At 47.3% G+C, this 17,804-nt stretch overlaps 2 protein-coding genes and 1 long non-coding RNA gene across 3 annotated transcripts; all 3 read right to left on the reverse strand.

Annotated features, from left to right (window-relative positions):
- Positions 1 to 5,997: 5,997 nt before the first annotated feature.
- On the reverse strand, positions 5,998 to 8,609 carry LOC120701085 (HIPL2 protein-like). Its single transcript, XM_039985250.1, has 5 exons — positions 8,529 to 8,609; positions 7,772 to 8,164; positions 7,360 to 7,671; positions 6,902 to 7,086; positions 5,998 to 6,762 (listed from the first exon to the last, which is right to left on the reverse strand). The coding sequence occupies exons 1-5, from the start codon at positions 8,607 to 8,609 to the stop codon at positions 6,621 to 6,623; spliced, it is 1,113 nt and encodes a 370-aa protein (XP_039841184.1). The 3' UTR covers positions 5,998 to 6,620.
- An 870-nt stretch (positions 8,610 to 9,479) lies between these two features.
- LOC120699795 lies at positions 9,480 to 11,222 on the reverse strand. Its single transcript, XM_039983874.1, has 2 exons — positions 10,091 to 11,222; positions 9,480 to 9,789 (listed from the first exon to the last, which is right to left on the reverse strand). The coding sequence occupies exons 1-2, from the start codon at positions 10,709 to 10,711 to the stop codon at positions 9,754 to 9,756; spliced, it is 657 nt and encodes a 218-aa protein (XP_039839808.1). The 5' UTR covers positions 10,712 to 11,222; the 3' UTR covers positions 9,480 to 9,753.
- Positions 11,223 to 12,080: 858 nt separating this feature from the next.
- Positions 12,081 to 12,586, reverse strand: LOC120699798. The gene is made up of 3 exons (XR_005685593.1): positions 12,439 to 12,586; positions 12,240 to 12,333; positions 12,081 to 12,130 (listed from the first exon to the last, which is right to left on the reverse strand). It is a non-coding gene; the product is annotated as an uncharacterized LOC120699798 (long non-coding RNA).
- Between the last annotated feature and the right edge of the window lie 5,218 nt (positions 12,587 to 17,804).

Consider the following 17,804-nt stretch of genomic DNA (forward strand, 5'->3'; position numbering starts at 1 on the left):
ACCAGTACACCATCAGTTATTTGAAGGCATGGCAGGCTAAACAAAGGGTGTTCGAGATGCGGTTCGGCACATACGAGGCATCATATGATAACCTACCTCGTATGTTATCCCAGGTTGCTGCTAGAAATCCTGGAAGCTTTTATGACACATACCTTTTACCAGTCGTGACTAGGGGACAAAGAATTATGCAACGAGCCTTCTTTTGCATAGGTGCTTCTGTTAGAGCATTTCAGTTTTGTCTTCCGGTGATCTGCATTGATGGCACATTTTTGACTGGAAGGTATAAAGGTCAGATACTCACCGCAATCGGTGTAGATTGCAACAACCAAATTGTTCCGCTCGCATTTGCATTTGTTGAGAATGAGAACATAGACAGTTGGTATTGGTTCCTTGAACGAGTGAAGAATCATGTTGTTGCTGCACGTCCAGATGTGTGCCTTATTAGTGATAGGCATGCAGGTATCCTGCAATCAATACTAAAATTGCAACATGGAACTGCGACAACGCCTCCATTATGGCCTGATGTCCAAAACAGGTGGTGCATTAGGCATATGGGTGCAAACTTCTATGAACACTTCAAGAACAAGGATCTTAAAAACCTATTTAAGAGGTTGTGCACCCAAAATCAACAGAGAAAATTCAATACATTATGGCAGATGCTTGATCAGTTGACTGCAGAGCTAGTGAAGGTAAGGGCATCAGGAGCAGGCACGAGTCAGGCTGCAGAGGCTAGGGATTCAATTGAGAAGCCATTTTCACACTGGATTCGAGGTGCACCTAAGGAGAAATGGTCATTCCTTTATGATACCAACGGAATACGGTATGGTATTCAGACAACGAACCATGCAGAGTGTTTCAATATGGTTATGCGTTCTTGTCGTGCCTTTCCACTTGTGGGAATTGTTGAGTTCATCATGTATGGGTGCATGAAGTATTTCAGAGAGCGTTACACGGCTGCAAGCATAAACATCAGCAACCCCCAAATTCAGTTTTGCAAAAGAGTGACACAATATATGCAAGAGAAGATAGAAAAGGCAAAACTGCACCGCGTCATATCCACAGGTACAATGGAGCATAGATTTGAGGTTCTATGTAAGGATAGAAGTGGTCGTGGTATCCGTTGAGATAGAGTGGTACAGGAGAGTTTGATTACAGTTGATGGCAAAGCATTCTGCTCCTGCATGAAGCCTAAGTTATTGCATATGACATGCTCCCATCTCATTGCGGCATGTGCAGAGTCTGCGTTACAGCCAGGACTATTTGTTTCACCGTACTTCAGCAAGGAAGCAGCTGTATCCACATGGGGACATGAGGTATACGGGATTGGAATTGTGGGGCCTTTCACTCAGGATAATGAGAATAAGATGTTTATTCCTGATCCAGCCACTAAGAAAGGCAAAGGCCGCCGTCAGACACGTCGTATTCGGAATGGTATGGACGAGTCGGAAGCAAGCAAGGCACAAAAGCGTTGCAGCCAATGTGGATCATTGAGTCACAACTACAAGAAGTGTCCTCAGAATGCACTTCACGATGCTGCTGACGTCGGTCCTTCCGGAAATCCCAGAGATGGAGCACCTCCTACGTTCAAACGAGCATCGGCGAGAATTGCTCGTGGAAGGCATTCGGTGTCATGATCCACAATTGTATTTCATTATTTGTAATATGTAGTAATGAAATATGGCAGGTATGTAATGAAGTATTATTGTATTTATGTGTCCAGTTTGTATGAAATATATATTTACCTATGTGTTCTCATATATTTTTGAATGCAGGTATGGAGATGGACTCCTTGCTAGACCCAGTGATCGACTCGAGCCACAGGTCTTACTTTGCAGCTGTTGAGCACCGAGTCCTAGAGGTGCTACGTCCTCGTCCACCCGGCGAGGCGATCTCTATACACCACGATTGGTGTGACCGGTATGTAATGAAATATTATTGTTTATCACTTTTGTATTCGCCGGTATTCCTTTGTTTCGACATTTTTTGTTTTTTTGCAGGTTACGTGAGGCCGGCCTACTGACTCTGAGCCGTCTTGTCGAGGTTGGGCCTATTCAGCTCGACCGATCCCTCCTGACGGCGCTCGTTGACAGATGGAGGCCGGAGACATACACGTTCCACCTCCCGTGTGGGGAGATGACTCCTACGCTGCAGGACGTGGCCTACCTCCTCGGCCTCCCTATCGTCGGGGAGGCTGTAGGTCCGCGTGTGGTGGCGGCCTCGTGGAAGGATGAGCTGGAGGCCCGTTTTGCCCAGGTTGACCGCGTGGACGAAGCAGGTCCGATCAACCCGCACCCGCGAGCAGCAGGTCCTTCGAAGACCTGGTTCCTACAGTTTACAGTACGTATTCATTGCATATATAAATTTAATTGTTACAATTCACATGTTCCATTGCCAGTTGAAACCATTAATCTTAATTGTTTATGCAGCCTGCCTTGTTGGCTGCGGATGCCGATGAGTACAGTGTGACCAGATCGCTGGAGGCGTACCGACTTTGGTTGTTTGGTTACATCATGTTCAACAACACTCATGGCAACTCGGTCGATAGGATTCTCCTTCCGTATGCACGGGAGATTGCGGATGGGGACGAGGACGTACCGCCCTACAGCTGGGGTGAGGCGGTACTTGCAGCCACTTACCGTGGACTCTGCGATGGGTGCATGAAGACACATGGGAACGCTATCCTGTCAGGGTGCCCACTACTGCTACAGCTTTGGTCGTACGAGAGGCTAGCCGTTGGTCGCCCCTTGGTCAGCCACGAGCCTTACCACGGGGGCATGTACGGCGACGAGGAGGACGAGAGGCCCACTATGGGAACTATCTGGATCTGGCGTCAGGTATGTTTGCAACAAACCTAATTTTGTTATTCATTGTTACATGATGTATTAGCGCAATTTTAATTTTACTTATTCGGAATGCAGAGGTCCTGGGCACATGCGCGGGTTAAACGCGCATATCCTGAGTTTGTTTCGGAGCTCGACATGCTTACGCCCGAGGACGTTGTCTGGGAGCCTTACAGCCCAGAGGCTGTGGCTACCCGTGCACCAGCAGGCCTGTCTTCACACTGCTCCGCGAATGCGAGCCTGTGGCTTACTTCCGCCGCCCTGGTTTATGGCATCGCGGTTGAGGCATATTGCCCCTGGAGAGTCAGGAGACAGTTTGGGCAGCGCCAGGAGTTTCCGGTGCCCACCGCGTTGGAGCGTGTCAGTCGCCAGGACCACAGGTAATTATGAATGAACTTGGCTCATACATTCGTGTCGAATCTAACGATTCTTCGTGGTCCACTTTTTAGGTTGTCAAGGAGTGGCTTGCCGTGCTCTGATGATTGGCTCACCAAGATCCAGCCGTGGGTGGACCAATGGGAACAGGCAGACGAGCACTTGGTCCATCCAACAGGACCACACACAGATAGCTCCTTTAGGGCTTACCTCACCTAGTACTTACCCCGGACTCGGGCTCGTCTGGTTTTTGTTGACACTCACCCGCAGCCACACCAGGCGAGGCCTCAGGATGGCTATGCCCGGCACCACGTGGAGGCACTAGCTGGCGCGGTGAGTCTTTTGATCATATTTGCATATATAATCATATTCATAAGATAATTCATGTGTTTGTAACTTTACTGAATTGATGCAGCTTCGCCTTTGCAACATGATGGAGACGGACTGCTCGACTTACCTGACGAGGGTACGTGCCGATCCCCAATGACCCAGTTTGAGCAGACAGAGGCATGGTCGAGGCAGCGTGATCAGTTGCGTCAGGTGGCGCACAACTTCGGAAGCCGTGTGCAGTACGAAGACAGCCACGGGTCGTCTCAGGCCTCGTCGTCGTTCCCGTGTCCGTCGACCATGCACGGGCCGACGTCGCAGTTCTTCCCAAGTGCAGGTAACGTACATATCTCTTTAAAATTACATCAGAGGGCTAAGAGGGTCCGACGCCCTAGGGGTGGTTAGATGTATATGATGTTTATTTGTAATGAGATAGCTGTGGACCGCTTATTTGTATCCGATGTTTATGATTGTGGTAGGTTACTTGTCATTTGTTTTTATAGATATTATTTATGTGAACTTATTATGCTTGTGGGTTCCATAATGCTCGTGAAATAAGGGAAGTTCTTGCGATTTTTTTCCGTGATTTAATGAAGGACAAGTTACGTGCGGTAGGAGTTAGCGGCCGAGATCTTGCCGACGATGATGACGAATACACGCTCGAATAGCTCAAAATAGGTCCCTGCAAAAATAAAAGTCCGAGAAAAAAAAAGGGGGGGGCTGTCGCCCCCCCAACGGGCGACAGGGCCCTGTCGCCCGAGGGGTGGGCGACAGGCCCCTGTTGCCCGTTGGGGGGGCGACAGGTCCCCCCCTTTTTTTCTCCAGGGACTTCGTTGCAAATTTGAAAAAAAAATTACACATTGGGCCTGTCGCCCTATGGGAGGGCGACCGGGGTATATTTTTGAAATATTTGAAAACGAACATATATTTTTGAAATTTTAATTTTTAAAAAATATAAAAATGAAAAAAGTTCCCTCCTCCCTCTACACTTGGGCCTTCTATCTCTCTCTCTCTCATGGCGGCGGCGGCGGCGTCGGCGTCGACGCCGCAGGGGGTGGCGGAGCGGCGGGGCATCCCGGCGGCGGCCTTCGTCGAAGACGTCGAGGCCTACCTCCGCCAGGCCGGGCTCGACGTCAACTCCGCCCTCGCCTTCCTCCAGGAGAGGTAAACCCCGAATAAACTCGGTACCCTAGGGATCTCGCCATGCTCCGGAGCGCGCTTCATCCGGGAATCGCCTACCGGTGTCGTTGCTCCCGCGCCGTGCTATCGTCTCTGGCCTGGATCCGCTGTCTGCCTCCCTGCGGGTGTCTCCGACCAGTAGCTTTTGGGGTGGAGATGTGCCGGCTCTGTTTTGGATCCTTCCTGCTTGTTCGTGAGCGCGGTGGCTCTTGTCCCCTACGCTTGTTAGTTGAGCTGACGAACGGAGAGCAATCGAAACCCCTGATTCAGTGTTTGTGCGGGGGGTTTGGTGACTTTCAACTCGGTTCATAGACTGATCCGTCGCTTGGATCTCTCATATGTGCCAATTCCAACCTAGATACCGTCGGTTCAGTACCTCTCTTTGCAGCTATTAACTTGTGCACCTCTGCTGTTTTTAATATCCATGCTCCCCGATTATTTGGTGAAACCATTCGCTGATTCGCACAAAAAAAATGAGAGAGAAATGAGAACACTAGCTGGCTGTGTGGCTAGCTGGATTTATTCCCTGGGACTCGCTATTTTTGTGAACTTACTGGTTTTTGTGAGTTCATAGCATGTAAACTTATTGGTGTCATGTCATGCAGTGCTTCTGTTCACCAGACTGACAGTATTTCTTATGGAACACGGGAGACATAGTTAAGATTAATTTGTTTCAATTTCTTTTTTCAGGAACAAAAGCATTTATCAGATTAGGCTAAGATAGTCTGTGTGAAATTTCATATTTTTTTCTTACTTTTTTTTTGCGAAATATTTTTTTTCTTACTTGGTTGCACTGATTTTGAGGAGAAATGTAACATGTATATTGTGTTTTGTTTAGGCTGCAGCAATATAAAATAGTGGAGATGAAGCTTCTAGCACAACAAAGGGATCTTTAGGTGCTCATGCTTTTTTCCTTAGATTTTTGTAGAGTTTCTTCTGTGAAGTATGTTTCTGTACAATTATTAAACTTAGTACTGCTTAACTAAGTCAAACTTAGCTTATGAATATGTGTGATGATTTGGTTTTTTACATCTTATGATTTAATATTTAACACCTTAGCAGTAGCTTCCAGAATTTTTTAGTTTGTTCATGGTATGAGCACAAATCTCTCTCTCCCCCCCCCCCCTCTCTCTCTCTCTCTCGTCACTGCCTCCCTCAGTTCCTCTAAACATTTCAATGAAGGGCCGACGGTTGATTAGTAATTAATTAGTAACTCAGCAGGATGAAAAGGATGTGCTAGTAGAATGCATGGAGAGCAGCCGAGAGATCCTTGTAATAACAAATAAATTCTACCATATAGTGGCATAGATATGCTATGATTGTAGCCTAACAATATATGTTTATGAGTTCCAATTTTCAAACACACAAAGATGCGTGGATATATACTCGCTAGTATTTTTACACAGACCCGACTCGACAACATAGCTAGACTCTGCACATGGACAAACTACAACTTGGTGACAAAAACAAACCTGCCATGTACATGAACAAAATGATAAAAAAAACCGAGTAACTCAAGCCGTAGACGACCCTTATTTCTTGACCACCAATAGGTGTATATATAGTATTATAGTTATTGTGTCGTATTGTCGTTAATTTGTCGTGCCACTGGAGCAGCAATTCCATGAGCAGCAGCTCAAGCTTAAGTACCAGTTTGGTGTAGGCCGCCCTGCTGCTGCTCCTGCGCCGCCGCACAAGCACAAGGAGATAGCTGGGATTGCTACCAGGAAGATGAGTCCAAGGATGGAGATGAGCCACGTAAGCCATGGTAGCATCTGCTGCGGCGGCGCGGGAGGAGGAGCGCCGCCGGCGCAGAGGCCTGGCGGAATGACTCGGTAGATGCCGCCAGCGGTGATGATGTAGACGTCCATGATGCTGTCCTGGCCCAAGAAGACGATGCTACCGGCGATCCGTTGCAGGGCACGGGGCTGCTCTCCAGCACCGGACTTTGGGGATCCGGACGGAGGGGTAAGCATGCAGCCCATTGCTTGCCGGAGTTTCTGCTGCGGCCCACACGGATGAATTATATATGTACACGTACCTACATTCATTGGACAATTACCGGTTAATCACAGCAGCAGTGACAGACTGACAGTAGCTAATAATGAACTTCCGATCGAAGGGATTACTGCAGCACATAAAAATAAGATTGGAAGTTACAGTGAGGAAAGCAAATATACCTTCCGCTCAAGAAGGGGTCAGCGGGACCTCGATGTGGCCGCCGGTTGAACGGCCGTGGCTGATGATGATGCGGGACCTCGATGTGGCCGCCGGTTGAACAGCCGTGGCTGATGATGACGGAGACGGCGGCCGTGGTCGGAGAGGCACTGTGGTTGGAGATCAGGTACACCTGCTCGTTCTGTCGCTGCACGTTCGTTTGCATTTACACAAGCTCATATTAGCCTTGTTTAGTTCGTAAAATTTTTTAGGTTTTGGTACTATAGCGTTTTCATTATTATTTGGCAATTAATGTTCAATTATAAACTAATTAAATTTAAAAGATTAGTCTCGTTATTTACAGTTAAACTGTGTAATACTACATTTAATGCTCAATACATATGTCCAAAGATTCAATGTAATATGTATTGTAGAATTTTTTTTTTGAGAACTTAACATTGCCATCGGTATGTCATCGTACCTCATCCACTCCGGCGCAGTACAAGTCGGAAGGCCTCATGGAATCGAAGCTGCAGCCCCTCGGGTTGCTGAGTCCAGCGGCAAAGATCTGGGGCTCGTTGTTGCCAGGCATGCTGTCGACGTCGAGCCTGACGATTTTGCCAAGAAACGGGGAGCTCGCTTCGCCTCCTAGTCCACCACCGTGCCCCGTAGCGAGGTAGAGATACCCATCATCGTCACTAGGACGGAAGATCTGGCCGCCACGCTGCTGGTTGGGCGCGTCCACCAGCTGCGGCGGCAAATCCATGGCAAAATTCCTCCTCGCTTCGGTAATCTTGATGAATTTGAAGCAGCAGATCAAAGGTAATAATAAGCACATACATCTCGATCTTCGAAATAATTTAGATCTGTAATCTTGACACGAAGTACGTTACCTTGCCATAGTAAGCGCCGCCCTTGGTGGTGAACTCTTCGACAACGAGCTGGTACCTGGACCCATTTCCAGCAGCACCAGACGAGGACGATGATGCAGCGCCGCCGCACGCCGGTGAGGTGGCGCTATCGCAGGTGTACGAGACAAACAAGCGTCCGTTGGCCGCGAACTTCGGGTGGAGCGCAAGCCCCGACAGCCTGATGAGCGCCGGACCCCCCGAGGTTGAGGATGGCCCCGTCGCCGTCGACCTGCAACGCCGCTCCGGACCCCCGTGGGGCCACCGCGACGAGCCAGACCTTGCCGTCCTGGGTGTAGAGGAAGGCCATGCCGGCACTGGCGGACCCAGTGGGTGGGCAGGTATGCCGTCGCATATCCTAAGCCGGCCCTTCTCTTTCTAATGATTTTTTGACTGGAATTAATAAAATTGAATTGACAATCATATTGATGACACTAGACATGAGGACAGCTTCAAAGGTTTTACTAATCTTGATGACCTCTCAGTTCTAGTTCAAATTGGGAGGCATAAGATTTATGATATGGTTTACAATTTTCTAAAATTACTCTTGTTTCTACCGGTGGCAATATTTTTTCCAAAGTCAGCTTTTCATTAGTATAGATCCAAAAGCACTTTCTCCTACTTTTACTGATTTTTGGGCATACAAATTACCCACTTGCCATTGATTATGTAGATATCGGTTTATGTTTTTTTTACGTCGCTCTCTCCTCCCTCTCGCGACCGCTTCCTTGGTGCCCCTCACCTCCTTTCCCGCCAGCGCACCAGAAGCCTTATCCGGCTGGTGCGCGGCCCTGCTCTGATGAGTGCGCGTCTCTACCCTCATCGTTGTTGAGGCTCCACACCCTCCCCCACGCCGCTCCCCTCCCTTGAGAGAGCCGCATCGAGACGATTGTGGATGATATATGGGTCTCCTTAACAGTTTTCTGATAAACAATTACAGCTGCCGAACTAGATGGCCTTTTGCTTTTTTTCACAGCTATTTTTCTATAGCCCACAGCTCACAACAGTTTTTCCAAAAGTCACAGCTCAACCAAACACACTTTTAATTTGTTTCTACTATTTATATTGTAATCTATGCAAGTATTGAACCTAATTATTTGTATACCAAATTGCTCGTGGGATTTTTTATTGTGCATTGATTTTTTTAGATTATACCGAATACCGAATTATATGTTAAAATTTTAACATGGCGTACCCCAAGTTTTAATCCTAGATCCGCCACTGCACGCCGGAGCCGTCCGGGTGCGCGGCCATGCCCAGGTAGGTGGTGGTGCCGCCGGCGAGTTGCTCGAGGCATATGCCGGCATCCTGCTACTGTGGCTGGGCGGACGTCGTGGACGGGGGCGGCCGAGTGGTGCACCGTGGGGGAATAGAGCTGATGCTGCCGGCGTTGACCGGCTTGGGAGAGGTCGAGGGTATGCACCTCTGCACACGCAAGAGGATGGTAGGTACAAATTAAAGGAAATCAGCAACATCCACATATAGCGTGCGAGTGGATCTGGAGACAGTTTGGCCGTTGGATTGGACAGAAAAAAAGAAAGGAAGATCGATTAAAAAGAAGAACAATTGGGCGTCGATGTACAGTACAGTAGCCCCCTTGCTTACTTGGCAGAGGATGGCCTTGATGATGGTGGCGCAGGCGCAGTGGCGGAGCCAGGAATCTGTGTCTGGGTATGCCAAATGCTAAAAAAAATTGAAGCAAAATGTATATAATATAGTGAATGAAAAGTTATAACAGCCATTACATTTATCGAATCCATAATAATAACCAAAGTACAAGTTCGAAACATAAATATTATAAAATAGTAACAATTACTACAATATAACTCTACGATCCCCTTGTTGGAAGAGATTGATGATATCCTCGTCTTTCACTTGACTAAAGAATTCCCTCTCATTAAATGTAACCAAGCAATTGTTCAAATATTCATCACCCATTTTGTTCCTTTGCTTGTTCTTCACATAATTCAGTGTGGAAAATACTCTTTCAACACTAGCAGTGGCTACAGGAAGAATTAGCACCAGCTTAAGAAGCTTGTAAACAACATAATATTGTTCATCCTTTTGTGTGTTCACAAGTTTAACTGAAAGCTCACACAGGTTCTTCAAATTTTTAAACCTTTCATCTCTACGAACATGAGAAATGTACATATTAAGCTGTCATGGAAGTTTCCCTAATTCCTCAGTTGTGAAATCTTTAGGATAAAACTTTGTAGCAAGTGTAACCAACTTGGCTTGATCATAAGCAGCAAATGAATCAAGTGGGCTAAATGCTGCCATGCAAGAAAGTAGCTCTGTGTTTACCTCATCGAATCTGTCATTCAGTTCTCGAAGTTGCCTATCAATGACGCTCACAAACATGTCAACATGGAAGCGATGATAGTTCATTGCGCCATTATAGAACCCTCTTTTAGGCCTCCCAACAGGATAATAAGAACCCTCCATGTCAACAACTTTAATCTTGTACTTCACACAAAAAGAAGTAACCCTCTGAAGAAAATTATTCCATCCTTCCTCTTCCCGCAAGCACTGCAAATGAAACTTTGTAAGATCAACAAGCTCCATGGCATTCACAATATCCTGGTCTTTCTTTTGCAAGGCCCTACTCAAGTCCTCGGTATAACCAAATATTTCTTGCATCAAGTGTGCCATGAATACAAACTCGAATGACCGAAATGATGTCAACATAGTCATAGCTGATTGAGCCTCCGCTGTAGTATACTCTTTTCCAATCTTCACCAAAACACGCCTGATTGCAGGATACATAGAGATAACATGCATCACAGTTTTGTAGTGAGAGCCCCAACGAGTATCACACGGCCTTCCCAAACCCATTTCTTGATTCAAACCCTTTCCGATTTCTTCTTCCTCCAACTCTAATGCATCAATTAGTTCCTCAGCCTGAGCCATTCGAAGCATTCTCATCTTTTTGCAAGAATTGCCAAGAACATTTAACAAGATAACAAGCTATCCAAAAAACCATGTGCAATCCCCACTCTCCTTAGCAACAGCAACAAGAGTTAATTGCAGCTGATGAGCAAAGCAATGAACATAATAGGCATATGGAGACTCATCCATAATAAGTTTTTTCAGCCCATTAGCATTACCTTTCATATTGCTAGCTCCATCGTATCCTTGCCCACGAACCATTGCAAAGGTCAAATTATACTTCATAAGCATATGCTCCACTGCAGCCTTAAGTGTCATAGCACTAGTATCTTCAACATGGGCAACACCAAGAAATCTTTCAACTGCCCTTCCTTTCTTATCAACGTAACGCAAGCAAACAGCTAGCTGTTCATTCTGGTACACATCAGCAGACTCATCAGCAAGTATTGCAAAGTTTTGACCACCAAGTTCCTCAATTACTAGCTTAGTAGTCTCTTGTGCACAACATTTGATGAGCTCATGTTGTACTTGATGTCATGTCATCTTACAGTTCTGTGGAGCATTCTTTAGAACCACCCTGTCAACCTCTTCAAAATTTCCTACAAGCCAATTTAAAAGCTCAAGGAAATTTCCTTTGTTTAGCGAGTCTTCACTTTCATCATGCCCTCTAAATGCCAAGCCTTGGCGCAATAGAAACCTTAAGCACTTGAGTGTCCATGTCAAACGAAGCTTATATAAAGCTTTGTACTGCGTGGTGTTTGAAGCAATAGACTCTCGAATTGATGTTCTTGGTGTAGTGAACCTATCATATTTCTCTTGAGCTTCAGCATGAGCACTACTGACAGTACCCATGTGTTTTTTCAATCTTGATTTTAGGTGCCAATTTCGCCACCCACCCTTCACAAATGTATCACCACCTGGGCATTTTCTTTTATCTTTGAACAAATAGCAAACGAAACAGAAAGTGGCATCTCTTTCTACACTGTACTCAAGCCACTTATTTTGCTTAAACCAAACTGGGCAAAAGCGGCGTGGATGACTACTTATGTCTCTATATGGAAAATCATGATTCTTTGGCTGACATGGATCCAACTCAATATATCTCCTTCTAACTCTATCTTGGTCATTTACAGCATACCTTGAGATGGCTATTCGCTTCCCAGGATCATGCTCAAGTGCTTCCAAATCTGCTCCATCTTCACCCTCTTCATCAGTTGCTGCATCATCTTGTACAATTGGAGTTGGGGAGCCTCTGTCCGATTGGGGAGCTTCATCATTTGCTTCAACAGCGGACTGTGCCAGTGCTTCATCATCATCCTGTGCTTGCACAAGTGCTATCTGCAAATTGTTCTCGATCTCAACAGGAGGAGGATTTGGTGTAGATGCCAAATCTGCTTTTTTTGCCTTTGCTTTCTCCCATAATGTAAATATACTGCTAGTAGCCTTCTTCTTCATCTAGATTACAATTTACATAGAAATAAATGTTACAAAATTATTGAATAAAGTAGCACACATACAGCAGTATAAAAACAAATAAATTAGAACAGAAAAATAAAATCTTTACCTAGTTGCCTGCTGCAATTGAGATCGATGACGCGCCGGTGCTTGCTGGCTGCTGGTTGCTGGTCACCGGCCGCCCGTCGTCGGTCGCCACAGCACTGCAGAAGAAGCAGATAGAAATGACGAGATCTGGGGTCTGGCCGTCTGGGGATTGGACGCCAGCAACGCAAGGGGACGGACGAAAGGGGAAAGAAATCGCCTACCTGGCTACCTGCTTGCCGGCTGAGATGTGGCCTCCGCAGCTCGCACAGTCACAGGCCACAGCGAGATGCGCCGCCGCTGCTTCCGCTTGGGAGTCGCCCACGAGCACGATGAATCGTGCTCAGAATAGGAAAGGGCAAGGCCAGTGGGAGCTGACGGGAGATGACCTCTTCACTTTTGCTCTTGGGCCTAGCCAAATGATGGGCTGTTCGGCTGCTCACTCCAACTTGGTGGGCTTTTGCATCTTGGTAATTAAAAAATAGAATATGCATGTATTTTGGTATATGTATTTATTTTTTGTGCTGAAATCCGCCAGTGCGCAGGCGGCGTCGGAGGCGGGCACGTTCATGGCCTCGAACTCTCACCCTGAGCGCAGCGTCGGCAGCCGGGTCGCAACAGCTGAGGCCGACGATGGTGTCGCAAAAGTGCAGTGGCTCCCACACCACCACCGGCACCTCTGTAAATGGAATAAAAAAAACTTGTCAATGAAATTTTTCTCTATCCGATTTGTGTGCTTTCAAATAGTACTACCTCCGTCTCAATATATAACAAACTTTTAGAATTAGTCAAAGTGAAACATTCTCATCTTCAACCAATATAATATCACTAAAAATAATTACTTTTAAATGAAGAAAGTTACATACTACGATAGTTGGGTTTATTGCGAATAAACTAGTATAACTTTTATGTTGATAATCTTTATAATATTTTTAACAGGTACAGTTAATAAATTTTAAAAGGTTTTACTTTGACAAAAACCTAAAAATAACTATATTTTGAGGGGGAGATAGCTGTAGTAATGCCAAAATTCAGCAGATCTGTTCCGCTCAAAATGGGAACGGGTGTCATCTTCCCTAACCCAAGATCGGAGAATGAAGACAGCAACAATTTCTACAAGGGCCGGTAAGTTTTTTTTTTTGAGAACACCCAAGGGCTGGTAAGTGGGCCTGTAACAAGGCCGGTAAATGGGCTTTTGGTGGTCAGTGAGTGGGCCTCAATTTGTACAGCTGCTTGCTCGGCTTGGCCCGTGGCCCTGTAGACGGGTTAGTTGGTTTTCTTACGGCTACTTCGTTGTCGTCGGAATTGATGCTCGACGAGAGCTTCCGGCCTCGGGCGCCTGGCTGGCTGGCTGCGCGCATGGCGGCATGGGTACCCGCCGGGCGCCGGCTCATCGTCCCGCAGGGCGGGAGCAGACGTACTTCCGTCGTGCTCAAGGGGCCTCTCTTTGAGGCGAAATTAGTAATGTTTTCCTACGGTACGTACGGAAACATATTGAAAGTCGGCTAGCTAGTTCCATGATCCATTTCCATGCATGATGGACTGCTTCTCAGCGCCGGGGAATCCACCGCTCCGCTTAGCACGACGACGAACGAAGCATCCGCGCCTCACCGGTGGATACACAAGGCCCAGAACCTTGCGCCGGTGGTTGCGGCAGCCATGCCCCAGACCAGGGCGCCGACCGCCGGCGGCATCAGCGGAGCCACCCGCGACGCGAACATCGCCGTGAGCGCCCAGACCGCGGCCCTGGTCGTCCTTCCGCCGCCGTCAGCGTTCGTACCTGCGGAGGCGGTGGAAGAGCAGCGCGATGGCCCCGTAGGCGCCGCCCACGAACGCGACGGGAAATCTCAGGAAACAAAGGAGGGCGCCTATCTAGCTACGGAGCGCGTGGATGCATGTAAAACGGACAAACAAATTGAGCGGAGAGCAGCAGAGATCAAATACAAAGAGAAAGAATGAAGCTTGGGACGGCGGCGGTGTGAAGAAAAGATCAGCATGCAGCTAAAGAGGCCACTCACCAGAGCCGGGGCATACCGGCGACATGGCTGCAGTAGTTGAACCAGGGGACGGGGAGCCGCACCAAGCGCCGCAGCAGCTGCAGAGCAGCAGCAGGAGGCGAAGCTGGTGGCGTGGGAGGGCCATGGCATGTGTGTGAGACGATGAGAAGATGGAGATATGACAAGGTGACTGTGGGTTTTATACTTGAAGAACGCCCAGAAACCATAAAGATGACGTACTCTCAGTACCGGAAACATGACATATAGTTGTTGCCGTGTATGTCCCTGTTGTTGCCGTGTATGGGAAGTCACGTTTTATGTATCGCTGACAATAATTATCGATTTATCGTGCTGCGCATCCTGCGCATCGCTATCGTGCTAATTAAATTTGTATAAGGCCGTGGATTTTTATGTCTAACTTGGAAGAAAAGCGTCGCCTTACGTTTTTATCCCCGCTTCGTGTAAAAGAATTAATCTGGGATTCAAATGCACTCGTCCCTTAAATTTATATGTTGGTGAACCTTATCTTAACTAGTAAGATGGGACAACTTTTCACACATACCATACCATTTAACGTAGGCTATTAGTGGGCTCAAATTCGTCCGGACTGAGATGTCACATTTGGAGTCTCGACCAATATAACACAGTGGCGGCTCCCATGTGACGCCTACATGGCAAAGCCAGTCACGCGAGGGGAAAAAATCTGGTGGAGACGGTACGTAAGGAGCGTTCCGTGCATACCGTGTCCGTGGATGAACGACACTTAGGCATCATTTCCATCTACCGTCTATACCAATAATCTTCACAGTTACTATACTAGATATCTCTGGCTTATCCTAATGAAATTCTGACTTAGCTTCTTCCTGGTGATGGATATAGTCTCGATGGCTTTGCCCCTAGTATGGCTTAAAAGTAAACTAGGATATCCTAAAAAAGGGAATTTCATGTGTGATCACCTTGCCTCTTTTAGGGGAGGCTATTTACCAAGTGAGTCTGTGCTGCATGCTACGAAACAGAAGAATCATTTTAAATCCCATTTGCACCCGGATTCAGCTTCTTTCGAACTAGCAAATGCACTTTCAGAGCCAACAACGGATCGGAGTTCGCCAGAATACGACGACATGCTGAGTTCTCAACGACTAGCATGAATTGAAGGACGCTGATTGCCGTTGTACCTATTGATAAAGGATTGGACAACTCGACACAGACTACGCAACAGGCTTCAAGGAATTGAAGCGGCTCCCACGCTTGGAGGATGCTGCAGCGCTCGGCTCCTACGCCGCATGACGACCGAGGACACGGCTTGGCTCCAGATGAGACTCGGAGCAATCAGCTTATAGGATTGACGGGAGAAACGCATCATCCATATCGTGCATACCGGTTGAGGGTTTACGGGATTGACGAAGAAACGAATCCACTCTCGCACAACGTACCACAGCACTCCGGTGACGGTGCCTGCGGCGTGGCGATGCAATTGCTCAGGCGGCAGCGGCGTGGTGATGGTGCCGCCAGCACGGCGACACAAAAAACACCTAGATGGACGGGATGCTCGCATGTACCGATGGCAAGTAAGCAGCACACGCTGAACATCTAGCCGGAGGCCCTTCCGGCGCGTCAGCGGCCGCGGAGGTGTGTGCCTGCCGCACGCTGCTTCCCGCGCATCACATGGGCAGCAAGGACTGGAGGCACTGCCGCCGCCGACGGAGGCAACTGCAATAATGGCAGATGAGGGAAGCTGGGGCAGCGGCAGATGGCGGCGGAAGCTCGCATATGAGACGATCCCAGGGATTTGGAGCTTTGGATGATGGCCCTCGTCTGCATCGGGAGCACAGCTGAGGCGCTGGAAGCCTCGTTCATCTGGAGCCGAGCGGCGTCCTCACGCTGCGCAGGAGCCGAGCGCTGCAGCATCCTCCAATCGTGGGAGCCGAGATTGTTAGCAGACGTCGGATGGAATGGAAGGGGCGCCTACGTGTAGTTCATCCACGGACGGTTTGCACGGAACGCTCTTTGCATACCATCTCCACCAAATTTTTTTCCAAGGTCTCAACCATGGCCCTAGTGCGTGATCGAGGTCTCGACGAGGACGCCCGCGAGATGGTCTGAGCGTAGGTATTGGTCCGGCCGGGGAAACGCTACGTACCTGCGCAATGCTTTTATCGACATATCTATGACTTGCGCCATAAAAAGACAGGGTGCTAGCTACTAGTCGCTCCCGTGCAAAAATTTTAAATCGAGGCACTCCTTGCATGCTCACACTGCCGGCATTAATAACCTTTTGTCGACTATTCCAGTCAATCCAAATCCGTCTAACGTAATCCAAATTTCAAGCACGTAGTGGGAGGCACAAAGGCAAGCAGCCGCAAGCTTATCACAAACACGCTGGACGCATATATTCCTTGCCCGCGCGGCACGCTCGGTCGCAAGGAGCGGCGCGGCCTCCTCTCGTTCCCACTGCGACGACGCCCGGCCGCAGCCACCTCCAATCCAATGCCTTTTGCTGGCCTAGTTCTACAGCTAGCCCTGCTAATGGGTTCCGCTCAAATAGGTTTTATGGAGTGAGTTTTGACGTGAAGTGTGTTTGGATGGGTTAAGATTGATTGTATTAGTTAATGAGATAGAGCGGGTTCTATGTAAATACGGTTTGCACTAAAAAAACCTATTGATCTATGATGATTAAATTTCGTGCGGATTGGCATGGGTTGAAATAGATACCGTGTGCAAAACTGTATAACTGTATATAAATGTGGGTCCACATTGAGAGTCACACCCTGAAATTAAAACCACGTGTTTACACCATAAAATTTTATCAAAATTGACAGAAATTTGTTAGAAATGACTCAGTATGACTGGCAACTACTCTGTGCAAAGCTAGGTTGCTAGAACTATATGCGAACCCCGCATCAAGAACCGGACGATAAAATCTCGCATTCACATTATAGAATTTTATCAAATTGACTGAAATTTGTTGGAGATGACTCAGTATGACTGGCAGCTACTCTGTGCAAAGCTGGGTGGCTGGAACTACATGGTCCCCACGTCAAGAGTCAGACCTTGAGGCCGTGTTTAGTTGAAACGCAAAAAAAAAATTGTGAAAGAATCTTGCTAATTTGAAGTACTAAATGAAGTCTATTTACAAAACTTTTTGCACAGATGGGTTGTAAATCGCAAGACGAATCTAATGATGCTAATTAATCCATAATTAGCAGATGGTTACTGTAGCATCAATATTGCAAAATCATAGATTAAGTAGGCTCATTAGATTCGTCTCGCGATTTACTGCCTATCCATGCAAAAAATTTTGTAAACAGACTTCATTTATTACTCCATGCATGTGTCGAAACATTCGATGTGACGTTTTTTTTTTGCGTTTACGGGGTTTATGGGGTGGGAACTAAACAGGGCCTGAAAATAAAACCTCGCATCCACACTATAAAATTTTTATTTAAATTGACTCAACTTTGTTAGAGATGACTTAGTATGACTAGCTGCTACTCTGTGCAAAGCATTGTGACTAGAACTACATGCGGATCCCGTGTCAAGGGCCGGACCATGAAAATACAACATCGTGTTCACACTATAAAATTTTTATAAAA

Source organism: Panicum virgatum, chromosome 3K, assembly GCF_016808335.1.
Source record: "Panicum virgatum strain AP13 chromosome 3K, P.virgatum_v5, whole genome shotgun sequence".
NCBI classification, from domain to species: Eukaryota; Viridiplantae; Streptophyta; class Magnoliopsida; order Poales; family Poaceae; genus Panicum; species Panicum virgatum.